The sequence below is a fragment of the Osmia bicornis genome, chromosome 10 (assembly GCF_907164935.1).
Source record: "Osmia bicornis bicornis chromosome 10, iOsmBic2.1, whole genome shotgun sequence".
In the NCBI taxonomy this organism is placed as follows: Eukaryota; Metazoa; Arthropoda; class Insecta; order Hymenoptera; family Megachilidae; genus Osmia; species Osmia bicornis.
Window position 1 is genome coordinate 8,033,632 of NC_060225.1, and position 21,993 is coordinate 8,055,624.

The following is a 21,993-nucleotide window of genomic DNA, read 5'->3' on the forward strand; positions in this document are numbered from 1 at the left end:
TCTCGTGTATTTAACTGTTGATAAAAATCAAGTTTAGCAAAATTCAAAAACTATCAAAATGTTAAATGCACGGTAATATAAATTTATTCATTGTGTTTTTGTAATTTAAAGGAAATCATGTTTAATCTGTATGTAAATCAATTTCAGTCATTTATTACAATAAACCATTATAAAACTTATACAAATATAATATAAATAGAATGTCATGATTTATATGTATATGTATATGAGAGGACAACTTGCAGAAATATTCTTCAAGGCTGATTTTCAAATGAAGTCATTTCAATATGAATATATATTTTTTTAGTGTGTTACAGATAAAAGTACTTAGAACCAGAAATTTACATAACTACGTATATTTTTCGTGTATTTATTCATGTAGTCAGCGATAAGGTCATTGCTAAATATATCATCTTTTTTTAGTCGATCCGACCAATCAGTTATTGAAATTAAACTCAACATAGTTCGGTGCTAATTTGTATTGGTCCAATTTTTTTTTAATTGATTCGACGTTTCATTGTAACTTGGTCTTACTGTAATACGTGTTAAAAACATATGTATGTAGGTATCAGGCAATTACAAAACTTTAAATAAATTTAGGAGAAAGAATTTTAAGAATGAAAAGGTAGTGTCAAAATTGCTACATGTTTGCTGTTCACTCAAAACACCTCAACGAATGGTGTAAAAGGTACAATACATATACTACTAGTAAATGATGTCTGATCCTTGTCACCCTTCTGTGGTTGGTCTTTGTATTTTATTAAACTTTACAAATTTGAACGAATTACTTAATACTTTTATGCTTAAAGCAGTTTACGAGTAAAATCGTGATATACTTTGGTTTTCAACGATTAGTAAATTCTTTGTAGGTACACTCTGTTGATCGGTTGTTGTCGATACGGTGTGTACCTATAGATTGAACGCGTGGAAAATCGGTTACAATACCGTTTTTCTCATCAGTTTCTTTTTCGAATATCAGTATAAAATATTTTCGATGTAAGATCGAAGTGTGCTCCGCGCGATTGCGATATTGCATTTCAAAAAGGGGAATAAACCGCAGCAGTAGATGCTACGCTATTAGTTATTCACCTTATAAATTTGTATCTTTTATACGTAAATAATTTGATCATTGCTGCTTTTATAGTAAATTTGTGATTTATAAATACAATTATCTTCTTTTTTCGTTATTTTATATTTTTTTATCATTTTATCATCGAACCTCTTTATACGTGAAAGATGTGGTTACAAATGATCTAACCTTAACAATATGTGAAAGTTTAGGATTTTGATGTTGAACTATATTTAGCTGTACAACGTTTGTGATTTTATATTTTTTTATTACTAATCGAAACTTATATCAGTACTTGATCGGTATACTATTAATGCAAAGTGTAGGTTATGCAGATTGTCTGCAGAGTAATGTAATGAATAGCTGTGGGAACTCTAATATTAGCACGAAGCTACGTGGATCTAAGTGCTCGGAAATACAGGAAGAATCTGTTAGCAATAATCGTGCTGGAGGGTTAGAGAAAGGAGATATAAATGTTTTAAGTGGTTATAATGCAAATGATTTTAATACTCCAAGAGGCACACTGGTCATTTGTCAAAGAAATACACACACGTATTCGTCTGAGCATAATTTCTCCAGATTCAAACCAAGGTAAGTTGGATGAATCTTTAGCTATCATTCGTAGATGTTTAATTCTTTAAACTTTTTCAGAATCGGTGCTGTTCCACGCAATGAATTCCGAATGGCTCGTGGAGGCAGCTCTGGAGATCGTGCCAGGGGCACATTACGGGGTAGAGCATTTAAAAAAACACCTACCGATCGCGACGCGAATTCCGAAACCAGCTACTATCCTACGACTAGACCAAAATTTCAAGAATCGTTGAAAAACCAAGAAAATGCACAGGGAAAATATTATGATGACAAGAGAATATACGGTTTGTTCATTTTGGACCCTTTCGAATACTCGAAATGTAATATCTGTATTAAGACCAAATTCTAAAAGATAATTTTATTGCATTGCAGAAGATTCTAGAATTTCTAAACTGATGAGGAAATTATGTCGGGAAGATGATTACGATCACTTTATGGTGCTATGTAAACAAGCGCAAGAAGGTATAATAGCATCTGAAAATCAAAGGTACATACGACGAAATTTGGATGTTATTTGTGATAGTCTATTAGATTTATTACATACTGGTCCTGGACCGGAAGCAAAACAACAAGTTGCAAAATGTTTAGGCCGCGTCGGCTATGCTGCTGAGCAAGATTTTAAACGGTAAATGAAGAATTTTGATTATACCGTCTACATTTATTCGATTTCTGGAATCCCCTTTACTTAAAGTGAAATTTTGTTACATTTATAGCTACATGGATTGGGTTTTCAATAAATGTTCGATGGAAAGGAAGGACGATATAAAGTCCCTTTTGATCAGGTCCTTTATCGAAGCTTTTAAATTGGATGCAGGATCTCCGAGACTAAAAGAATTCTCAGTGGTATTTAACTTTTTCTTTATAATTATCAAATGGTTTATGGTAGATATAGCGAATGATGTTACTGGTTGTTACAGCTAATGATGTCACAGCTGCAATCAACGCTAGAGAATGTGGATCGTTCTGATTTACTGGTAGCAACGGTGGATGCTATATTGCTGATAATGGAATCTTATCCTGAAACGTTTTCAAATCATTTTCGCGATACGGTTGACATATTAGTGGGTTGGCATATCGACTCGACACAGCAAAAAGCGATTGCGACTTACGCAAGTCGTAGCTTGCAAAGATTACGAAGCTTTTGGATAGCCGACTTACAATTTACTTTAACGCTATTGGGACAGTTTTTAGAGGACATGGAAAGTTATGACGAAGAATTATCTTTACCAGACTCTGGCAGAAGTTCGCCCGGAGATGAAACATCTCCAACGCCCAAAGAATGTATCCGTCGCATTACCTCTTTGATTTCAGTGTTCAATACAGTCACGAAAAGTATATCCGAGCATTTGAATCCCAATCTGACTCCAAACGTACAATGGTCGTTTTTATCCGATTGTTTGTCAAAGATGTTGAAAACAGTCGTGAAAGCGATTGAATTAGACGATGACAATGAAATTTTGCTTGCAAAATTAACCCTTTCATCCGAGGGTGCTGACGAGTTGCTGAAGCGCATCCAAAATGTAAGCGTTATTCCGGCAAGAAATTCGAATAAATCGGAGTTAAACGAAGAGGACATCGTCAGTATGTTCAAGTCACTGAACCTTAATAAAAATGATTTAAAAAACTTGAAACATAACATCGAGAAAGAGACTTTATTGAAAGAAAGAGAATCATTGTTAAGCATCGTACGATGGATGGAATTGAAAGCAAAGAGAAACTTAGACTTGACCGAAGAAAAGGAAGAATTAATAGTAGTCGCGAATGAGTGCGCATTTTTATTACTGGGATATCTCCAGAGTCGTATAACGAAAAATCACGAATTACTTTACAAGTTTATCGATCTTCAGTTGAAAAGAGTAAACATCTTCTGGGACGACACGATCATTTCTATGTTGAATACCATTTCAAAAATAATAAAAGAGGTCTCTGCAAATCTACCACTGGAACTGGTACACAAATTGCTGGGAAAAGATTCTGTATTACTCAAATTAAGATTTCGTGATTCGATTTCCATTCAGAACGCCAGCCTAGGCGTATATCACAGTCTGCTTAGCTTGAAAAATATCCCACTGCTACAGGAATCGTATCGTTACATATTGTCCGATTTAGAAATTGCTTATAAACTTATTTTATCGGACATCGAAAGTTTAGTTGTGGATAATCCGTTACTCAACGATGTAAAATATAAAAAAAATGACGCGGAAATCGTGGTTATTTTCTTGTTGAGAGCTCTTTCTGATATAGGTAAATATCACAAGGTGTTGCAGTATAAAAGTCGATTAAAGTAAAACCGTTTAATCGAAAGTAAGCTAATTTGTTATATGATATTTTTAGCGAACGCAAGTAATTCGATCATCGGTATGTGGGCACTAAAACCAAGCATCTTGGAGTTGTTGGCAGTCAAGTTGAAGCTTTACGACAGTAGTTTATCAGCCTCCAGCCCGCTATTACAATATAGTATTTTGTATTTGTTGTATGCTCATTGTTCCAGGTAAAATTTAAGAAGAAAAACGTTGTTCAGAAATTGACCTCGATGTTGCAATTCAACTACAGTATCTTTTCTTTTTCAGATACAACCACTTCGTACCAAGTTCAAGCTTAATAACTGGGACTACTGCTTGTCGTCCGATAGATATGTTCCCCGCAGCGTTGGACGTACCAACGACATCGCCTACCAGTGGTCATCTCTCTATAATTCTGAATCTGATAGCTAAAAGTTACAACGAACATACACCTGAGCAGACATTGTTGCTCTTGTCAACGTGGATGCAAGAAATTTGTATACAATCGGAAAATTATATCGGTATCTTAAGTAAAACGAAAGAATATGAGAACGTTCTCGCTAGTCTGGTTAGTTGTGGCGCTACCATCGATCGAGATATCTCCATTGCCGTTTGTAATCTCTTTGAAATATTGATGAGCGCGAAGAATGTTACGTGGAAGGAAGAGATTTACGGGTACATCGTGGATCTAGTGATGTTGCATTTAACTTCACGAGACGAAGTTGTAAGGGAAAAGTATGGTTCTTTATTGACACGCGTACCCCTGAACATAGTAATACCGAAACTCAATAAAGAATGTGTACTGTCGGAAACAAAGGTAAGGTCGTACGAGAATCTTCTGAAAAGTACGTTTCTAGTTAGACTTTATTTTCTTATAGAAATATATGGGTATCAAAAGTTACTCGACCGAATCCTTAATTCTCGCTCAGAGATTGCATATGCGAGGAAACAATAATGGAGAGATGCAAGCTCAACATTTTAAGACGTACATGGCCTTTTTATTGCAAGAACAGTATCTAGATGCTTCGGAATTATCAGAAATATTTACATTATGTTGTCCAATTTTGTAAGTAGAAATCCTAAAAGTATTAGCGGATCAAACGTTCGTGTCAAGTTAGCTAAAGAATGACAGAAACGAGAGCAACAGGTATGACGTATACATTTGTATTCGTAGGTCTGAAAACGAGACTACAAGGAAGATGTATCGATTGGCATTGGTAAATCAATCCTTCTTATATTTTTGGGCCGGTTTCGAGGCAGCTCAACACTGTGTGACCAACAAACTTCGCACATCTTTGGGAAAGCCACAGGAAACGTTCACGTCGATCGAAAGTGCCCTGAAAACATTGGCCCGCGAGATATCGTACAGCTTGGAGGTAACCAGGAAAGAAAAGCGAAGTTTGGATCATCTATTGAGCGAACATACACGCGTCCGATTATTCATCGAGTTTCTCGAACATCTCGAAAGGGTGATACACAACGCGGCCGAAGGCTGTGCGATTGCTCTGTTGCCATTGTCGAAACCAGTTAGAACCTTTTTTCACACGAACAAGTCGACTTGCAAGGAATGGTTAAATCGCATTCGATTAGCATTGTGCGTAGTGTCGTTGCATTCTGGCCTGGCTAGTAGCGCTTTGAGAAATAGTCAAAGGTTGCTGGAAGATCTAAGCAACAGCGATAACACGCAGGGTATCGAGTTCGAAAGGGCCACGCTTTGCACGGCACAAGCGATGGTGATACTAGGTGAAGCGGAAGCGTTACAAGGACTTTACGTTTACACCAAAGAGAAAGACAGAAAGTTTCCTTGGCTGAAAGCTGCGATGGAAGAAGCTGCGAATCATTACGAATCCGCTGCTGAAGCGTACAAATTAACTATCGAGGAACACGTGCGTGTCTCGAATAATCGTTCGAGAAGAGATTCGGAGCACGAAGAAGAGGGTGAGGAAGAAGGCGAGGGTGGAAGTAACAGTGTTGACGGTACTAACGTCAGCGAGGAACTTTCTTCCGATGGTAAAGGTAAACACACGAAGCCAGAGGGTGACAATCAAGTTCTTAGCTTTTGTATGCAACGATTGTCTCATTGTTACGAAGCGATCTCCGATTGGACTCAGTTGGAAGCTTGGAAACAACAGCAAGCGGAAATCCTTTCTCGAGATAAAAATGCCTCGCTTAAAAGGCACCTGCCAGCTGAGAGTAGTACCCATCGGCAAGCGAAATGTTTAAAAAGCTTCGAGAACGGTGAGGCTATACCTCTAGAGGATCTAACAAACTGGAATTTATTGGAAGGCGAAACTGGGAAACCAGGTAATTGGAGTTGCGCGAAAACTCTGGTCGAATGTAGTAACACGTTGAAAAATATCGCTCTCAGGATTTATCTGAACGATTACAAAGATCATTTCGAGGAAGAGATCGAACGATGCCGGAAGGTGTCGGCTAAAATAATGGAAGAAGGTCTTAGAAACGTGCCCTCGGAGTACTTAAACGAATCGATATTGGTACGCTTTTCAGCTGACGGATTGAAGAGCTTGTTATCGGACCGAGAAGAGAACGTGTTCGAATTGTATAAGAGCGAGAAGGTCGACCATATGGATTCGAGCGTTTTAACGCGAACTCTTTGGTGGTCGGAATATTTCGGCAGGGTAAGAAAGAAGGACTCGAAACCGTCGTTGAACAGCAACGACGTAGCTGATTTACGACTGCACATTGTTCGCACTGCTAGGAAGGAAGGTAACTTCGAGCTAGCGAAACGCGAACTCCTGAATTACTTGAAATCCGAACGTGAGCTTTGCTGGTTCGAGGAGAACAAGGGTGGCGAACGAAATTATCGCGTTAATCTTGACTTCGATCAGGTAACCGGCGACATTTTGAAAGACGTGATGCACGTGAAGTGGTCGAAGAACAATATCCGAGCATTCCGAGAGTATTCGAAACTATTATACGACATGGAATGCACTGACAAAGCTATGAAACTTTGCAGCGCGACTGCGCTTGGAATATCACGATCGATCGTCGAAGGAGAACAATCGTCCGAGTTACGAGAATACGGTACGATTCTTCTCCTTACTCTCGGTAAATGGATCCAGCAAGAAGCAGGTAGTATCGAGAATGGTCAGTTGGAACAATTACTCGATTTCGAAGCCGCTCACAACGACGGCTTGATGAACAAGTTATTCGGACCGACTACAAGTGCTATACCCGTCTCGGATATGATAATCGGTAGATTGACACAGTTGGGTGTAAATCAATGTCCTGATCTACCCTTTGCTTGGTACAGCTTCGCCAGTTGGTGTTACAAATGGGGAAGGAAGATCGTGGATAATTCTAATTCTGGTCAGCTGACCGATGCTGACAGAAAGACTATACGGGACTTGCTACCGTTCGACACCGACGAGACCGACTTGAACGCTGTCTTTTCAATTTTATCGCAAAGCAAAACGATTCCAGAAGACGAGAGCGACATCACAGACACGTCCAACGACGTGAATACCTCCGATATGATAGAGAATCAACTACGAAGCGTTCCTGTACTAGCTGGCGCGAGTGCTGATCGCCTAGGAATGCTCATAGACATCTGGAGGCAAGCGCAGAAAAGGATCTACTCGTATTACGAGCTTTCTGCAAACGCATACTTTAAATATCTACAGTTGGCCTCGATCAAAGACGCCAACGACTGCGTTACTATTACGGCTACCCTTAGATTGTTAAGATTGGTTGTGAAACATGCTCTTGAGTTACAGAATGTACTGGAGTCCGGACTTTCGTCGACTCCCACAGCACCCTGGAAAGAGATAATACCACAATTATTCTCGCGACTCAGCCATCCTGAGTCTTACGTGAGAACACGAGTTTCAGAGTTGTTGTGCAGAGTTGCAGAGAACTCTCCGCATTTGATCACCTTCCCGGCGGTGGTCGGAGCCGTTTCCGGTCAGAAGAAGAATTGCGACAAGGTTCTGTACGAGAAAGCCGAGACCGATTCTTCTCAAAATGATCTGGATTTCATGGAAGAGGAAGAGGACATCGGCGCTACCGATAGTTCCGCTGCTCACGGTTACCAAGACGAGCAAGAGAAGTTTATGGATTGTTGTTTCACTCAATTAGTAGATTGCTTGTCGAACCGAATCCAAGATTCCATCGAACAGGTAAAGATACTGGTTAAGGAGTTGCGTCGAATCACTTTATTATGGGACGAGCTGTGGCTGGCTACTTTGTGCCAGCATCACACAGAAATCTCTAAACGATTCGAACAATTGGAGATGGAGGTGCAGAAGGTACAAGACAACGTCTGGTTGAGCGCCGAAGATAAAGATAAGTTGATCGCTGAAAAGCATAGAATCATATTGAAACCCATTGTCTTTATATTAGAAAATCTATCGGCTATGACTTCCGTGCCAGCTGAAACGCCGCACGAGAAAAACTTCCAGGAGAAATTTGGCCCTTCGATAGAGGAAGCTATAAACAAATTAAACAATCCAAAGAATCCTGCTAAACCCCAAATCGCCAGTATGTGTTTGAAGCAGTTGGAAAGCAAACTTGCCCAACGCGTGCATAGACGCGCTACTTATACTCTCTCTATGAACGACATCAGCCCGGTGTTGGCCAATTTGAGAAGCACGTGCATCGCTATGCCAGGTGTTGCTGCCAATGATAATAAAATCATCACCATCGAGTCGGTCGACAACAATGTTCAAATACTACCGACAAAGACCAAGCCAAAGAAATTAATTTTCCATGGCTCTGACGGACACGTTTACACGTATCTGTTCAAAGGACTGGAGGATCTTCATTTGGACGAAAGAATCATGCAATTCCTGAGCATATGTAACACGATGATGTCAAAGAAAGTCGATTCTAAAAAGGTGTACAGGGCACGTCATTATTCTGTTATACCATTAGGACCACGATCAGGTTTGATACAATGGGTCGACGGTGTCACGCCTTTGTTCGTACTTTACAAAAGGTGGCAGCAAAGGGAGAGCGCTGTGCAAAATAAGACTGGTAGTTCAGCGATATTGCGACCCTCTGAACTGTTTTACAACAAATTAACACCTTTGTTGAAAGAGCGAGGGATCAGTTTGGAGAATAGAAAAGAATGGCCGATTCAGATTTTGAAACAAGTGTTGGCCGAGTTAATGGCTGAAACACCAAAGGATTTGTTGGCAAAGTTAGTTGTTTTTTCGAAACGATTCTCTTTCCTTTTACCCTGACTTCCTTCTTTTTTCATTTTCATTCCCTGGTTCTGTGTCTCTTATACAACTGAATGATGATACTAATATTTTCTGTTCTTATTACAGGGAGATTTGGTGCAACAGTATAAACGCTGGCAGTTGGTGGCAAGCAACCAAAAATTATTCATACTCCGTCGCTGTAATGTCGATCATTGGATACATCATTGGATTGGGTGATAGACACTTGGATAACGTGTTGGTTGATTTGAACACAGGAGAGGTTGTGCACATCGATTACAACGTTTGCTTTGAAAAAGGCAAAACTTTACGAGTTCCAGAGAAAGTGCCATTCAGAATGACTCCAAATATAAGAACAGCGTTAGGAGTAACTGGTGTAGAGGTAAGCGAGCTCTCTTACCACCACCCTGGTATCAGTCTACAAGATTTACATAATTTATTCTGCTTATTTTTTCAGGGTATATTCCGGTTAGCGTGTGAGAATACGCTTCGAGTGATGCGCAGAGGACGAGAAACTCTGTTGACTTTATTGGAAGCGTTTATTTATGACCCACTGGTCGATTGGAGAGCTGGCGCAGACAACAGCATCGCTAGTTACGGAGCGTGTCAAGCTAGAGCAAGGTGCACTGGTATTGGGAGAAAACAGCTGGAACAGGAACTGACGCGAGCAATGTTTGCCGTTCGAACAGCGGAAATGCGTGCCGAATGGTTGGCAAATAGGTTGGTGAACAGTAATCAATTATTACTTCTCTCAGTTTAATTTTATTTTTAACTATTAACTACATCGATTGATTTATTCTCTAGGGATGAATTGATTAAGATCTTTCCATTGTTGTGTCACCATTTAAATTGTTGGATCGAAGCAACCGATGCCACGCGTCAGTGTCAGGATTTATTACAAGACAGACACCAACAGCTTGCCTTGGTCAAGGAGGCACAGGCAATGGGACGTAATCATCCTTTGTACTCTGTGATCAAACGTTACAATTCGTTCAAACGAGCACGCGATGCTCACGAGAAAGCGAAAGCTGGATTGAAAGAAAAGATAGAAGATTGTGAGAAGCAGATCAACATGCATAATGTAAGTTAGGTTATTTTTCTGTTATCTTAATTGTTAATAATCTGTCGTATTGTAATATCAGATGGCACTTTCGGCGGTACGGGGCCCTCAGTTGGGACAATGGCTGGCAGAATTGGGAACGTCTACGAATCAGGAGGACCACGTTGTATTTGATCTCGTGAAAGAATTTTTACAGAACGCTGGTCAAAGTCAGATGATTCTTCAATGCGAACAATCGGAAAACGAACTAACTCAATTGGCCACACAGCAATCTATTTTAATACGAAGTTGTTTGGACCTTTTGAGTCAGTACTCGGCAATTTGTAGCCTTTATCCGTTGAGTAACATGTCGCAACATCGTACAGTGCGTTATCACGGTTGGGCTAATCAGCTGTTGAGTTCTGGAAGCGTCGAGGCGTGCTGCGATGTCATGGCACAGTTTGAAAATACTTTCGATCCGATAAAGAGTTCGAACAATCAGCAAGTACAACAGATAATAACGTTTTCGTATCAGATGCAAGCGATTCTGAACGAAGCAAACGAAAGATTGAAAAAGGCCTACGAGCGAATGGTCTCGGAGGGTTTACCAGATTCGATTGGTAGAATAGAGAAGGCGTACTCGGAATCAAGATTGCAGATTCAGAACTTCTTAAGAAGGGAAAAGGGAGCGGAAAGAGCACTAGAGTGCGTTAACATAACTGCTTTGTGCGCTCTGAATAAAAGGTACCTGATGATGGAAGGTGCTGCCAAGTGCGCTGGGGATTGTTTAGTCGATCTCACGTCCAGAGAAGGAGATTGGTTCTTAGACGAAATGCGTTTAATGTCCTCGTTAATTGCTGAGTTGGTCAGCTTGATCCCGGATTGTCACAAAACTAACAATGATCCCAAGATATCTCTTATATTAAAATGTTTAAGAGGATCCGACTGTATATACAAAGGGTTGCAAGAGTTGAATTACAATTTCCACACGATCATTCTACCCGAAGCAATGAAGACTATCATAACGGAGGAGCCGACAGTGATCAGAATGATCGGTGAACTGACCGAGATAATCGTATCGCCTGGAATACCGCTGGGGGATATCTTAGGACAACTGGAAATGCATTTAAGATTCACCGTCATGGAGATGGAAAGTCCTCACGCGGTAATACAGAGCATAGTAAATAACATGAGATTGCGATTCGAGGCTTTATTGTCTCGGCCTGCCGAGATTCAAGAACCAAATCAAGACGAGACTTTAACACCTGGCCAGATGCTTCTGATGGGTTTCAATGGGTTATTCGAGAAACTCCAGATGGAAGGTAACGCGTTGATCGCTACTTTAAGCACCCTCGATATTCCACCTTCCTGGCGTAAGATCGATCAAATTCGAGAAGCGAAAGAAATGTCCGCGCCGATATTCAATAAAACAGCTTGTCAGGTTTTGGAAGACATGTTCCTTGTCAAAAGATTGCATACTATACAAGAGTTTTTCATGATGTGCAGAGACATAGCGACCGCTTTCAAAGGCGGTTTAGCGAACGTTTACGACGACGAACGATTAAATAAACCAATAAGAATATTTACAGCCGATTATGTGTCCAGGCAGTTGCTCGGTGTTACCTCTCAAACGTTGGCCATCGGTCTTTGCTTCTTACTGCAGAGAATGGGGCTAAGCGTTACCACCGAGATCGAACAGAGGGATATCGGGGCCGAGAGTAAAGTATCTATAGAGGAATTGTGCAGGAAAGTAGTTGATCTTTGCATGAAGAGAGGTTTTTTCTCGGGATCTGTTCTGGCACAAGCGAGTGCTCTTAGTAGTACTCTTGAAAGCGCTTGGCGAAGAAAGCAGAGCGCCAGATTCGCGCAACAATGCGTCGAGGTAACAAGAGCTAGTATGCAAAGACTTCAGTTGCAGCTAACTGCTCACCATTGGTTGCACGAGGACAGTTTACTAATCAGGTCGAACGTTAATTTAATGAATCCTTTGAGTAAGTACTTCTTGTCCTAATGCTTTCTCTATTAATAAGACACTCTAAATATTATTTTCTGATTTATGTCTTTTTTACTATTTCAGATCGCTCCGCGTTTATGCTGGAATTACGAAAAACCGCCGCAGCGTTGACTGGTTTACAATCTCGAGTATGCGAAGCGCGTGAACAGCAACAGAATCTCGTTTCTAGCGCAGTCCAGCGATTAAAATGGGCTGCCGGAGCTAATCCAGCACTCGGTGAGGTGATGTCCGCGTTCGATAACGCCGTGCTCGCCTCCTGCGAGAAATTAACCCGGCAACACAATCTCGCGACCAGCGTGATCAGCACTTGTAACTCGATACTGCACTACGAGGCTTTGCGAACCAGAACTTCCGAAAGCGTGACCCACGACACTAATTTCGTTAAGCTGGTCAAGCATTGGGAAGAAAGTTGTATTTTGACAATAAATCTGAACATTACTGTAACCGCGATCGAGGAGAGTCTGGTAGAATTGTTACAGATGGAAAGCAACGTTGACATGAATTGGTTAAAGCAAGCAGAACGATTTATTTCCGAGGCGATACTCGATGTACAGAAGAAGCTACAAGAGAAACAGGAAGGTTTGCTTGCAGCGCAGGAACATTTAAGGGAACGTGTGTTGAATCTGCAAAGGGTGTTGACCGAACATCATAGGCTGATGTCAGACGTTCGAATTTTACTGCGTTCTATGGTGAAGCAAGAGAACATTGAAGGTTTGCAAGAATTTCTCTCTTCCTATAGATCTTTCACCGAAAGCATATCGGCGATCGTGAAGGAACTCGAATCCGATATCCTCGACGTGAACCGAGGTAGAGTAATTAAACAAGACTTGGAGAACATGGCAACTACGGTGCCGAATCTGTACAATGAACTATTAGAGTTTGCTAATGAGAGGAAAATGAATTCAGTGAAGATGCTCGAGAAACAAAAAGAGACTGAGAAAGAGAAAGAAAGGGAAGGAGAAAGGGAGAATGAAATAGAGGCTTCGAACATCGGTTTGATGAAGAAGAAAGGGAAATTAATGAGGCAAGAGGGTGTGTGTTACAGCCCTAGAAAGGGAGTTCCATTGGCTCGAGATCCAACCACGGGGAAAGGTAAATTTAATTTTTTTCTAGACTGATTTTATATTTTACTTGTTTATTATTTTATCTTTAATGTTTCCCTTTGTAGCTGTCCAAGAGCGAAACGCTTACGCCCTTAACGTATGGCATCGCGTACGAATGAAATTAGAAGGATGCGATCCACATCCGAATCGTAAATACACGACAGCTGAACAGGTGGAATACGTTATACGTGAAGCTCAGAGTACCGACAATTTAGCCCTTTTGTACGAGGGTTGGACGCCATGGGTCTGAACGAAAGCAGATCGACGCGGTCGCGTCGATGGTTCAATGCTCGTTACACACGGTACTCGAGTCCGTACCGTTCTTCGCTCTACGCTCGACGGAGCCAGCTCTCTGTCCAACCAGGTGTGAAGTACATCTTCGTATCACCTGGAAGAGAAAGTCTGTGTCCGCAAAGATGCCGCGTGAAGTTCGGCAGCGCGCACTTGCATTCAGGGAAATCCTTACGCGATCCGTGATCCGCGATCGAACTTCGATTTTGGCACCGATTCTATGATTATCTCAAAAATCTCTCGTTAACTGTGACGTACCGTACATATTATCTAATGACATTTCGTTTTACTTATGCTTCAGCTACGAAATCTTAATCGAAACAACTTGTACCAAAAATTATTGATCAGATTGTCGATGGAAAAAAAATATAATATAGAAATAACTTTGGGAGAAAGAATACATCGATTCTGGTATGTTTAAACGATTACGATAGATTTGAGAAAAGCATAGAATCTGCCATATCTTTGGGATAACGAGGCAACGACTGGAAGTTTAGGCAGCGATGCGGAGAAGCTCGACGATCAATGCGTCGATGGTGGCACTCGAAACTTTAACGAGAACATCGGTGGTGACACGTTAACTGCCACGGACATTCATTCATTCATTCGAAGAAACGGCCCTTCTCTTGACAATTTATATATCATTTCTCTAATATTTTAGCCAATGTATCGGTCGGTCGGTCGAATTTTATTGCCGTTCGCTTTACGTTTATAGATTTCTTTGCAATGATTCAAAGCGGGACCAAGAATGACGACGTTATTACCAAATTACTACAACGTAACCAAGGTTCGTTATGATATATTTTACGTATTCGTATTCACGATTTGATATGATTTCTAAATCATTGCGATCAACATTTTTGTATTTCTTCATTTTCATTGCCGTTTCTTAAATAATAGGACGATGCTTTTTCAATCAGTCGACAATTTAAACACTGCTTTACAACAAATACTGAATTTTATATTTGCAGGAGTAAATTCGTCAAAATTATTCTTCATTTTATATTTAACAATGATTTTATTGAAAAAAAAATACTTTAACAACGGTTGTAATAATCGATCACCGATCTACAATAGCCCAAAATAGTGAGAACATCGAAAAAAATGATAGCGTTGCAAATACCTTACAGAAATTTGTTCCTTTTTGTATTTAAAAAAAAAAGAAAAAAGAAAAAAAAAATGTACGATGATCAGAACGAATACTTGATCATCGATTTTCTCTTTTTATTTGTGAGGGAAAAGGGGAGGGAGAGAAGGTCGCAGTTTATAATTAATAAAGTTTATGGTATATATAAAACTATGAAGAAAGATGTATTCCCTTCGGTTTAATTACACTTCTGAGAAGCATTCTTGTCTGCGATTCATTTACTGTATACCTCTTTTCAATGCAATGCTAATTCTTTCCTTTTTAATCAGAATTCTTCGAACATTTTTCTACTACTTCATTGAGAAACATTTTTTTTTTAATTGTATATCATAAAAAGTTTGTATTTAAAGTCCTTCCCCTCTTTCTCACATTTCAATCGCTACTCAGAAAGGATCATACTCATAACAGGTACATAAAATAAAACTCTCAGTAAACGAATAAATGTAATTTTTTAATAAATCACATTGTACAATTCTATATTACAATATCGAAAACTTTATATTACACTTTGTATCACGTTGCTTATCTTATTCTACTAGTATACAGTATACGTGTATACACGTGTCCAAGCACAAAGATTGATTTCAACAAAAGTTCATCAAAGAACCGTCCACCCTGTTACGATAGTGCTGAATTGCAATGCAAAACTTTACATTACATACTTTGCAATTTTACAGAAAATTATGTGTTAAAACGTAACCTTATCGAATACAATTATAAGCCCAAATTTCTCAAAAGTATTCACCATGGAACACGCAAACAGCGAACAAAATTTCATTTCCTTTCACTGAATCTTAACCTTTAATCTTACATAATTTACATAATTTGCCATCAGTCTCTCCAATTTACGGTCTTTTACCTTGTTTAAATAAGTTTCGGCAATTTCATTGCGACAGAATGGTACACCTATCTTCATCGTACCTACAGCTTCTTAAACTGCTGATATCATTACGATCCTAACTTGCCTATTGTATTTGATCAATCAATAAATTTAATCCAGAAGAATTTCAAGTATCTCGTTTTAAGAGCTGATCGATCTGTGTTTTATACATCTCTTTGATATCTTCAAGGTCCAAACGTAGTTCTTGATTCTCCTCCATCTTTTCTCCGTACATTTGTAACAATGCATCGTATCTTGTCTGTATATCGTGTAAACTTTCGTTCAAAACCGTAACATCCATAACTTTAGCATTTAATTCTTCGATCTTTAACGTTAACGTAGATAATTCCGTATTCAACGCATCTCTTTCTACGTTACGTCGTGATAATTCCCATTGTAGTTGTTGTATTTCACCTATAAATTCAAACGTTAAGTCGAATCAAAGGTAAACATATAGTTTGTTATTAACAAACACTTGAGACGTACCATCTTTCTGTTTCAACTGAGCTTGTAAGTTTTCAAATATGGAAGTATTACCGGCTCCTGTTCTGATATTATCGAAAGTCATCGTATACGCATCACTACTGTCTTCCGTAATAGAGTTCCGCAACTAAGAAAATAAAATTTATATTTATAATCTTGCAATTTAAATTTTATCGTAAAAAAGAGTTAGTTGTTCGTAAATATTACCGGCCAAATACTGTCTATAACATCCACAGGGTCTTCTTCCGTGCTACTATTAGGACCAAATGATTCGTTGTCTTCGATATTTTGTCGTTGCTCCAACATCGCATGATTTTTTCTCCTTTCTGCATCTGCAGCTGCTTTCTCTACGGCTAATTTATTTTCTAACGCGACAATTTCTCTGTTTAACTCGCTTATTTCAGACGAATGAGACTGTTCGAGTGTCTGTATCGTTTGCTGGTGCCTGAAAATAAGATTTTATCATTTTAATTTTGCTGTGAAAATAAACTACAAACTATACTAATCTTTCTTACCTCAGATTTTGTTCAGCTAACTTCTCCTTTTGAGTCATCAATTCGTCGTATTGTTTTTGCAGTTGTGTTTTTTCATTTTCTTTGACAGCGAGTTTTGATTCTAATTGCGATATTTTAGATTTTAAATTAATATTTTCTTCTTTAAGATAACGATCAGTTTCCATCAAATTCTCAATCTTTGTTTGTAATTCAATATTTTTGTCCGATAATGCTTTCTCTTGTTTCATAAAACTGTTAGTTTTATGTAATAAGTTTGCTTGAAGCTGTTCCAGTTGTCTTAACAATGGTTTCGTGGCCATCGATACAGATTCTGATAGTTCTTCGCTCCTAGCTTCGGCAGCTTCTAAGCGTTTTAATAACTCGCTGTTTTCATGCTTAAGAAACTCTTCTTTTCTATACGTAAAATAAGATAAAAAGTGAATAATATTAGAAATTATTAAAAATTACTTGTATAGACTTACTTGACATGCATTTCCTCGGATTCTCGTAATTTAAGCTTTAGTTCTTCTGTTTGCGCAAGAAGTTGACACGTTTCCCCAGCACTATTTGCTACTTCCTTTAATTCCGTTTCCGTCGCTGTTAAAATCTTTTTCGTTTCACTTAACTCTCTGAAAAATGAAGTTGGATGGAAAATAAAAGGGATGCGAAGAAATGAAGAAAAGTAAATCGCTTTACTAACATTTTTGCAGCGTCCAAACTTGTCTTATATGCATCCATCTTATGCAAAGTACTGTCTAATTTTTCCTGCAGTGTTAATATCTCCTTTTCTTGTTTCTTCGTTTTTGCCGTCAAAGTATGAACAGCTTCTATTTGAGACCGTTCAACTTCTTCTTTAGCGTGCAATGATCTTTTTAAACGTTCTAGTTCTGAGCTCTGTTCTTCTATTTGCTCTCTGCAATTGTTATGCTTAATTAGAGACTACTAATTTATTTGTTCATTTAGATATTTAGAATAAGAAGAAGGTTAAACAAGGAAGAAATCAATACTACTTACGTACTTTTGACTTTTGATCAAAGCATCGTTTTCTTTTTCTTTAACTCGCAATTTTTTAATGATATTACTATGCTGAAGTTGTTGTTTGCTTAATTTCTCTCCTTCTTCTCGAAGTTCTTTAATAATTTCGTCTTTCTCGGCACTCAAAGTAAACATTTCTTGGGAGGACAAACGGGTAGCCGCTTCCACTTTTAACTGTTCCAAGTTTTTCCTCAACGAGTCTCGTTCTCGTATCGCTTGCTGAAATTTTCTTTCTAAAGCGGATAATCGTTGCGTATATTCATCTGTGATTTGGTTTAAATTTTGACTTTGTTCCGCGTGCTTCTCAAAATTATCGAGTTGCCTGTAAAAAAAGTAAAAAGCAATGTAGCAAACTATAATTTGTCGAGAAGTGAAAAACAATTTATGCGTATATTGCACAAAATTTACTTCTTTAAATTATTATTTTGCTCTTGCAATTCGACGTTCATTCTGCTAACGTCGATGAGCTTCGATTCTCTCGCTTCTAATATCTCTGTCATTTCTTGTATACGTTTCAATAACTTTTCTATCTCAACATTTGCCTCGTCGGATCCAACACTAATTTCGCTCAATTCCCTGGAATGTCCTCTGGTTTTTAAGGTCTTCGTCAGGAGATCACCGCCCTTTGTTAATTTTGCCAAGCTCTGACGAGACTGCGTCGAACTTGAATCCCCGTTTGGACTTTTCTCAACAAGAAAACATTTGTCATTAAGCTCGATGTACATAATACAAAATACACTCATGAATTATAAAATACACGTTATGTGCATACATACAAACGCTATTAAATTATAACCGTACCTATACCTGGATATGATTTCAATATCGCTGGATGTTGTGGTTTCTAATTCGTCTCCGCTAGTATGCCCGCTGGTTTGATCCGAACCAATTTTAACTAAATCAGAACGACTGCAAATAAACGACATGAAATTTATGCTATTTATATTGTACAACTGATGATACCGTGTATTTTATTTATACCTTTCCGATGAAATCGGTGAATTTTCTCGAGGCATATCCGCACTTTGTGCTTCTGTCTCAATAATTTCTCCCTTTTCGATCATCGCATCTGCTAACATTGTTTTAACATAGGAACTAGCGCTTAGGGGTACCTCTAAAATCTTTTCCTCTGATTTATGCATTAACTGCGGGTTCTCTTCTGAACTACTCTCTATCAAAGTTCCTTCGCAACTTGAATCCGTTGACATCAGGTGCTGATCAGTAAGCTCCAGTGTATCAGACTTAAACGGATGCGTTCCTTCATCGGTAGAATACCGATCAGGTTCTGCTGGTTCTATAGTAGCGTTTATCAATCGGTCGAAGCTGCTCAGATCGCTTTCAGATTTTTTATTATTTCCATCAAAGTATTCTGATTTACGAATAGGTTGCGTGGTAATTGCTTCGATCGGCAAATGTAAATTATGTTTCTCACTTAACGAGTCTAAGCTTAGATTCAAAGAGCCATCGATGCTTCCTCTTTTCAAAATCTGCTTACCATCTGAACATAAATCATGCATTTGTCCGCTCGAAGAAGCATTCATAGGCATTTCTATTTTACTCTTGACTTGCTCTTTATGCTGAAACGATTCCAACATCGTCACGACGGTACTCTCTGAAGCCGAAGTATAGGAATCTTCTGCTAAACTAACTTCATCTGGCTCGTTTGTATCGTGTGTAAGTTCTACGTTTTCTGATGAAGTTTCTGTTGCATGTCCAGTAGATAGAATTTTGTTAGGGTAAGGTATCGCTTCTGGATACGTTCTCATTGATGGTGCGCTGTCTATAGTGTCTGTGTCCAAATTATTATGCGGTGTTTTTACTTCTTCCATGGGAGATTCGTAGGGGGAAACATCGGAAGATGATGGATTCGCCTGATTCTCCTTGCTTACACTCTGTGCATCGTTAATATCTTCCCAACAAGGAGTAACTGAATCGTCCCTTTCTAATTCGCATGACGATTCAGAATTTCTCGGTTCTACCGGTGATATGTAAGGACTGTTATCGCTTTTCCAGTCTCCTAAAATTTCTACCGAACTCGGAGATGTTACTAAACTGTCTGGTAATACTTCGACCGAATCAGAATTTACTTTAGTACCCGCAGTCGATGGACTTGCTAAATTACTAAGGGAACTACCCTCCGACTCAGGAGTAGTGGTACAATCGGTATTAGAACGAGAACCAAGAATCTCAACGCTTTCAAGGCTTTTCTTATCGCTTCCGGGAGATAAAAAAGACAATTTGTTAGAAGCAGAACTTTCGGAATTTGAATTCTGCTCAGTAATTTCCGTCTTTTCACATTCTGACTTCTCATCTTGATTGTCCTTAAAAGCTGTGTCTTTTTCAATTAAGCAAGATTCAACTACATTAGCTGATTCTTCTGTAGTACTTGTTGAACACTCTTCAAGTTCTTCATTGTTGTTGGAAGGTGTGTCTGCTGTATTAATGGTACTAGCTGGAATTAGTTGCATTGAAGCACTAGAAGTGGATGCACCAGCAATGTCTTGACTAGGAACATTGTGAATTTTGTCATCACTGATTTTCTCCTTGTCATCTTTTATACCTTTAGCATTTTTTAATGGACTTGATTTTTTACTTTTATAGTCTTCTGAAAAGGATGAAGAGGATACAAGTTTCTGTGTCTTTGTTTTTTGACTTTCAGTTGGTGTAGTTTGCAAAGACTTTGAATGACCTTTTGCATTATATTCCCCTTCGCTCAATTTTGGTGATTCAAAAAATGATCCAGTAAAACTACCCCATATGCTGTTCGCAGTTTCTTGTTTAACATCTTTGTTTTTATCATGATGAGGGACATCTTCCTCTTTTTTCAATCCCCAAGATGCAAAGAAGTCAGATGTATCTTCCTTTTGATTCTCTATAGGTTTCTGATCTTCATCTTTGATATCTAATGCTTTATCAATTGTTTTCTGAGCTTCCTTTAAAGCTGTCATAGCCAAATTGGCAAACCCTGTAGCATCAAACCAGCTCATTCTTTACTGTATGTAATACTGAAATGAGAATAAGTATTAACCAAATTTATTACCTTTAAATATCCAACAAAATTTTAGTTTTTATTAATATTTCCTCAAATGTTTGATACATGAATTAATGTCAAGAAGATAACTTACGTTGTATGGCATCGTCGAAGCCGAATAAAAAATTGATTCCCCAAAGGAAGGGGTTACGTGACGTTTCCAGAGGTTAAGTCACCTGTGATGACGTTTATAAATTACAGATTTCGTTTAAACGATCTTCATGGAACTATGGATCCACAGAATGATTGCGAAAAACTGTTGGAAGAAGAAATTGAATACAGTAAGTAAGACAAAATAAGACAAGCAACCAGTGGTTGTATTTTCGAGTAAGGAATTTACAACTACCACAATAAAGCGAACTAAAAATAGTACAATTATTTTGTGACCTTACTTTCCATCGATATCAGCTTCATCTCCAATTAAATAAAGTTATTAACGTCAAGAGAATAACAAAGTTTGTACAGGTAAAACATATTTAATTGTTGACAATGACAGCAGTGACTACAGATGAGATTAGATCTGCATGCAGAGAGCACAGCCAGTATGATAATCGTACCTGTTTTATCAGCCCCTCTTTTACCATACCTTGCACTGACAACTGAAAAGACACAATTTGGACTCCTTTTGATTCTGTTTTTTAACAAGTGAGGCAAAATCAGCACAAGACCGCAAAATTATTAGAATAATTATTTGACAAACTTATATTTTGAAAAGACCGCCAAGTATTTTTAAAGTTCGACCACTGCGCCATCTATACAAAAGCGGCGGAGACTACTCAATAAATTAACGACTTATCGACTGAACTTCCGACAGTCGGTAATCGACTCTTCGGCAGTCGGTAAGTTAACGAATAGTTTTCGCCGCTTTTATATAGATGGCGCAATGGCCGATGGCGTGGGGTATTAGAGACCCCATTGACTATCCCCGCGCGTCGACCTAAAATCATCGTGGGGTTTCAGGAACCCCGGTGACTCTGCGCACCAACGAAATAACATCAGGGGTGCCAGGGACCCCGTTGGCTTTCTCTGCGCGCCGACCTAAAATTATCATGGGGTTTCAGGGACCCCGGTGACTTTCTCTGCGCACCAACGAAATAACATCAGGGGTGCCAGGGACCCCGTTGCCTTTCTCTGCGCGCCGACCTAAAATCATCATGGGGTTTCAGGGACCCCGGTGACTTTCTCTGCGCACCAACGAAATAACATCAGGGGTGCCAGGGACCCCGTTGCCTTTCTCTGCGCGCCGACCTAAAATCATCATGGGGTTTCAGGGACCCCGGTGACTTTCTCTGCGCACCAACGAAATAATATCTGGGGTGTCAGATAACATTTATGATTATATCCCTCTTCT

The 21,993-nt window shown here is 39.0% G+C and overlaps 2 protein-coding genes across 5 annotated transcripts; one reads left to right on the forward strand and one right to left on the reverse strand.

Moving 5' to 3' along the window:
• Positions 1-99: 99 nt before the first annotated feature.
• LOC114875607 (serine/threonine-protein kinase SMG1) lies at positions 100-15,204 on the forward strand. Of its 3 annotated transcripts, none has more exons than XM_029186068.2 (16): positions 100-688; positions 1,391-1,660; positions 1,721-1,944; positions 2,033-2,285; positions 2,374-2,503; positions 2,578-3,904; positions 3,995-4,151; positions 4,231-4,759; positions 4,821-5,008; positions 5,117-9,103; positions 9,234-9,507; positions 9,583-9,845; positions 9,930-10,206; positions 10,268-12,155; positions 12,242-13,270; positions 13,347-15,204. In XM_029186068.2, exons 1-16 carry the CDS (start codon positions 645-647, stop codon positions 13,529-13,531), a joined length of 11,025 nt encoding a protein of 3,674 aa, XP_029041901.2. In that variant the 5' UTR covers positions 100-644; the 3' UTR covers positions 13,532-15,204. The 3 variants fall into 3 exon arrangements, with proteins under 3 accessions (XP_029041901.2, XP_029041902.2, XP_029041903.2); XM_029186069.2 differs by having other exon boundaries at positions 1,396-1,660; XM_029186070.2 differs by lacking the exon at positions 100-688 and adding an exon at positions 706-742 and having other exon boundaries at positions 1,396-1,660.
• On the reverse strand, positions 15,150-21,170 carry LOC114875608 (TATA element modulatory factor). Of its 2 annotated transcripts, none has more exons than XM_029186074.2 (12): positions 21,035-21,170; positions 20,737-20,898; positions 18,593-20,616; positions 18,419-18,520; positions 18,020-18,292; positions 17,595-17,933; positions 17,277-17,489; positions 17,059-17,205; positions 16,598-16,990; positions 16,290-16,527; positions 16,086-16,209; positions 15,150-16,013 (listed from the first exon to the last, which is right to left on the reverse strand). In XM_029186074.2, the coding sequence occupies exons 3-12, from the start codon at positions 20,596-20,598 to the stop codon at positions 15,727-15,729; spliced, it is 4,122 nt and encodes a 1,373-aa protein (XP_029041907.2). In that variant the 5' UTR covers positions 20,599-20,616; positions 20,737-20,898; positions 21,035-21,170; the 3' UTR covers positions 15,150-15,726. The 2 variants fall into 2 exon arrangements, with proteins under 2 accessions (XP_029041907.2, XP_029041906.2); XM_029186073.2 differs by having other exon boundaries at positions 18,413-18,520.
• Positions 21,171-21,993: the final 823 nt, after the last annotated feature.

Excerpts from the sequence above, each read along its gene's own strand:
- LOC114875607 (XM_029186068.2), top strand. The coding sequence starts at position 645 with ATGTTTGCTGTTCACTCAAAACACCTCAACGAATGGTGTAAAAG. Across the intron at positions 1,945-2,032 it reads TGATGACAAGAGAATATACG|AAGATTCTAGAATTTCTAAA; the intron begins GTTTGTTCATTT and ends ATTGCATTGCAG. Across the intron at positions 2,286-2,373 it reads GCTGAGCAAGATTTTAAACG|CTACATGGATTGGGTTTTCA; the intron begins GTAAATGAAGAA and ends TTACATTTATAG.
- LOC114875608 (XM_029186073.2), bottom strand. The coding sequence starts at position 20,598 with ATGAGCTGGTTTGATGCTACAGGGTTTGCCAATTTGGCTATGACAGCT. Across the intron at positions 17,206-17,276 it reads AGTTTGGACGCTGCAAAAAT|AGAGTTAAGTGAAACGAAAA; the intron begins GTTAGTAAAGCG and ends TTCATTTTTCAG. Across the intron at positions 16,210-16,289 it reads TTATAGACAGTATTTGGCCG|TTGCGGAACTCTATTACGGA; the intron begins GTAATATTTACG and ends TTATTTTCTTAG.